The sequence below is a fragment of the Trachypithecus francoisi genome, unplaced genomic scaffold (genome assembly GCF_009764315.1).
Source record: "Trachypithecus francoisi isolate TF-2019V2 unplaced genomic scaffold, Tfra_2.0 Contig00274, whole genome shotgun sequence".
Lineage (NCBI taxonomy): Eukaryota > Metazoa > Chordata > Mammalia > Primates > Cercopithecidae > Trachypithecus > Trachypithecus francoisi.
Window position 1 is genome coordinate 79,570 of NW_022680536.1, and position 3,440 is coordinate 83,009.

At 45.9% G+C, this 3,440-nt stretch overlaps 1 protein-coding gene across 1 annotated transcript; it reads left to right on the forward strand.

Moving 5' to 3' along the window:
- Positions 1-669: 669 nt before the first annotated feature.
- On the forward strand, positions 670-3,066 carry LOC117082992 (thymosin beta-4-like). The gene is made up of 2 exons (XM_033210122.1): positions 670-1,530; positions 2,269-3,066. Exons 1-2 carry the CDS (start codon positions 1,431-1,433, stop codon positions 2,301-2,303), a joined length of 135 nt encoding a protein of 44 aa, XP_033066013.1. The 5' UTR covers positions 670-1,430; the 3' UTR covers positions 2,304-3,066.
- Positions 3,067-3,440: the final 374 nt, after the last annotated feature.

Sequence of the window (3,440 nt, forward strand, 5' to 3'; positions counted from 1 at the left end):
TACCCTAGGTACCACCGCAACCGTTAATTAATATACACCAGTACACAAGACCAATTTTTGCCCTCCTCTAGTAAAAGGGGAAACTGCGTTTTGAAGGCAGTGTTGGAAGGTGTTTTGCTTATTTTATCTTTCGTCATTGTTGTGGTTAGGGGGCAGTGGTGGACCCAGGATGGGGTTGGGGCTCCCCAAACGCCCCGCAGTTTTCAGAGGCTCTCCGGAGACATGGAGCCAAAGACTTAAGCGGGCCTGTGGGTGCCATCACCTCATTTACATAGGAGGGCTCATAAACCAGCGCGCGCCCACCTTGTCCTGGCAACTCGGCGGTGGACACTGCGCTGACTAGATTTAGGTCCCTCACGCTCCTGGCTCCGGTGAGTCCCAGGGCCCCTATCTCCTTACTCCTCCTGCGGTCCCCTTCCTGCCGCGCTGGCCCCTTCATTATCCGCGTCCCTGTAAAGGCATCCCCTAAAGCCGAGCCCAGTAGTTCTCCCCGGGAAGGCTGGCGGGATGCGAAACACCTTAGATGCTGGGTAATGCGGTGGGGATATCGATAATTTAAGAACAAAATTTTAAAAACCCGGCATTTTGCCATGCCGCTCGGAGGGATCGTGTTAAAATGTCTTAGTGCTGGCCCGCAAAGGCCTTGTAGTTTTGGAGGGTGAGATACGGGGGAACAGACAGATCCTTCTTTCTGAGGCTCATCTCCTGGGCCCGAACCATCTCCCAGCCTCAGAGGGTTGTGCGGGCTGCATCTGTGCAGCCTGGAGGCGGCAGGGCTGTGCTGTGACATTTTCATAGCCCTTCTTGCAGACGCATGTGTGCCAGCGATGCCGAATTGCCCCGAGCGCAGGCAGGACTGGCTTCCCCGCGGCGCTTTGTGCGCTGTGCTGCAATGTGGCGCCGGCTAGGAAGCGGATAGAACGGTTGTCTGAAGCTCCAGCGGCAGCCTCCGCCTGTGTGAGGGGACTAGAAAGCCGGCGCAGGACCTGGCCTGCCTTCTTGTAGAGAGACGGCCGCTAGAAAATGGAAACACTTTTGCGACCTGGGCTCCATTTTAGGAATTCTTGCCCGACTTTTTCCCACTGGAACGCGGAAGTGGCTTTTCCATTCTCTCCTCGACCAAGCAGCCTTTAATTTTAAACACTGTAATTAACAATTCGCAGTGGTCAATTTCCTTTATTCCACAACATTCCACTTTGAGAGGGATCCTCCCTCTTTGGTCCCCGCATTTTGAAATTTTGAAATATTGGAGGAAAGGTGTCGCCTCTTTTTCTGTAGAAAGAGGAAGCTAGTGAGCGCGGAAGGGCAGCGGAAGGACGGTGAGAAGAGCTTTCAGGCTGAGGGTCGGAGGGCAGAAGTACCAGTCCAGAGACCTGAACAGGCGGCCCTTAACGCTGTTTGGATTGCGCCATACCACTTCCTCCTTAGCCATGTCTGACAAACCTGATATGGCTGAGATCGAGAAATTCGATACGTGGAAACTGAAGAGGACACGAACGCATGAGAAAAATCCACTACCTTCCAAAGAAAGTAAGCCTCCTTCTTCCCCCATCTTTACAAAGGCTGGAATGGGAGCGGCCGGTGGGAGGGGGGGAGACTGGGAGCTGCAACGGGAAGATTTCGGGAGGCGGGGGAGTGCGCGCAGGGGGCCTATAGTTGATGAATGTGGCTTGCAAAAGATAATTAAAAATCAGATCGCTTTTAGTGCAGTAATCCTAACACCTCCGAAGACCGAGGCGGGGTATCACCTTAGGTCAGGAGTTCGAAACCCGTCTCTACAAAAAATACAAAATTGGCCTTGCTGGAGGGCGCCTGTAATCTCAGCTACTTGGGAGGCTGAGGCAGAAGCATTGCTTGAACCTGGGAGAGGAGGCTGCAATGATCCCAGATCCTGTCACTGCACTGTAGTCTACGTGACAGACGTAGACTCTATCTCAACCAAACAAAAACAAACAAAACAATAGGGCGAACCTTAAGGGGGAAGATTGCATGAATACAGGGGTCAGTAATCTAGTAATGCAATATTTAATACGCTGTATTATAGCAAACACATTTATCACTGAAAATATACAAACACATTTATAAATGTACCGTTATTTAAAATACCCATAAACATTTTTTATTTGATTATGACGTGACTACCTAGGTACACTTGCAGAACGTTTAGGATATGAAAAGATGTTGCAAATGAAAGCCCTTTAATTCCATATTAGGCTGTACTGAAACCCCTTAATCATCCCACTCCATCTTTCTCTTTTCTGTTCGCAGCGATCGAAAAGGAGAAGCAAGCAGGCGAGTCTTAAACAGGCATATGCCGCCAATATGCACTGTACGTTCTACAAGCGTTGCTTTCTTGTTTTACTTCTTTTAGTTGTTTAACTTGGTTAGATGCAAACACGTTGGATGAGTTTGAAAGGACTGTGCTACCCTTTTAACATCAAAGACCTGCTGACAATGAAGGCCACCTGCTTCTCCCGTCCCCTGTCTGGCTGGCAGGGAAGGAAAATAGCTTGGATGTTGGTGAAAGACTTAGCGGAGTGGGAGGGCAGTGAAATCTAGAGTAAAACCAAGTTGGGCTAAAGTGTCCTGCAGGATCTAAAATGAAGTTTAATCAGAGTGCCATTTTTGTTGTTGTTTGAAGGATTTTAATTTTTGGAATGCACAGTTTTTATTAAAGAAAAACAGTTTTAAACCATTGCTGGTGAGATTGCTTGTTGATTGGAAAGGGTGTTTTATTCACCATTTAAACCTTTGCAAAGTGGCCTGCCCCTTGGCCTCACAGGCAAACAATGACTGACTAGCATCTGGTGATTTGAATAAATTGTGTTACAGTATGAAATATGTTTTACCTAGCTATGTAAAATAACTTCTTTATTCCTGCTAATTGAGATATGATTTTTTTTGGTTGCTTGAGATTACCTTTAGATTGTGTTTTCAAAATTGGCTTGTACTGTAATCTAAAAACAAGCACTAATTTGGAGTTCAGCTCCATTGTTGCATGTAATGAGGAGGGACTTAATTATAAACCTACCATATAAATGTGCAATAAAGTAAGCTAAGAAGAAATATGCTTCTGAGACTTCGTGGGCAGGGTTCATGCATGCAACATTCAACAACATTCATTGTGTGCGTGCACTGTGTACTCTTCCATTTCCCAAAGTGCCTCACATAGTAATGGACATACATGAGGGCTTTAATATACACTTTGCCCGCGTAGTTGATGGAGAGTTATTAAATATGCTTCTTTAGCGGTCCCTTTGAACACATGCATATCTTATGAAATAGTACAATATTAAATCTATTTTAAAAATGTATTTACACAGTAATTTGCCACTGTTTTAGATTGTACTGATTTGAATCAACACGTATAGTCAATTATGTATTATTATATATTATTAATCCAGTGCATTAGATCATTAGTTCATTTGGCCAGTATTTAT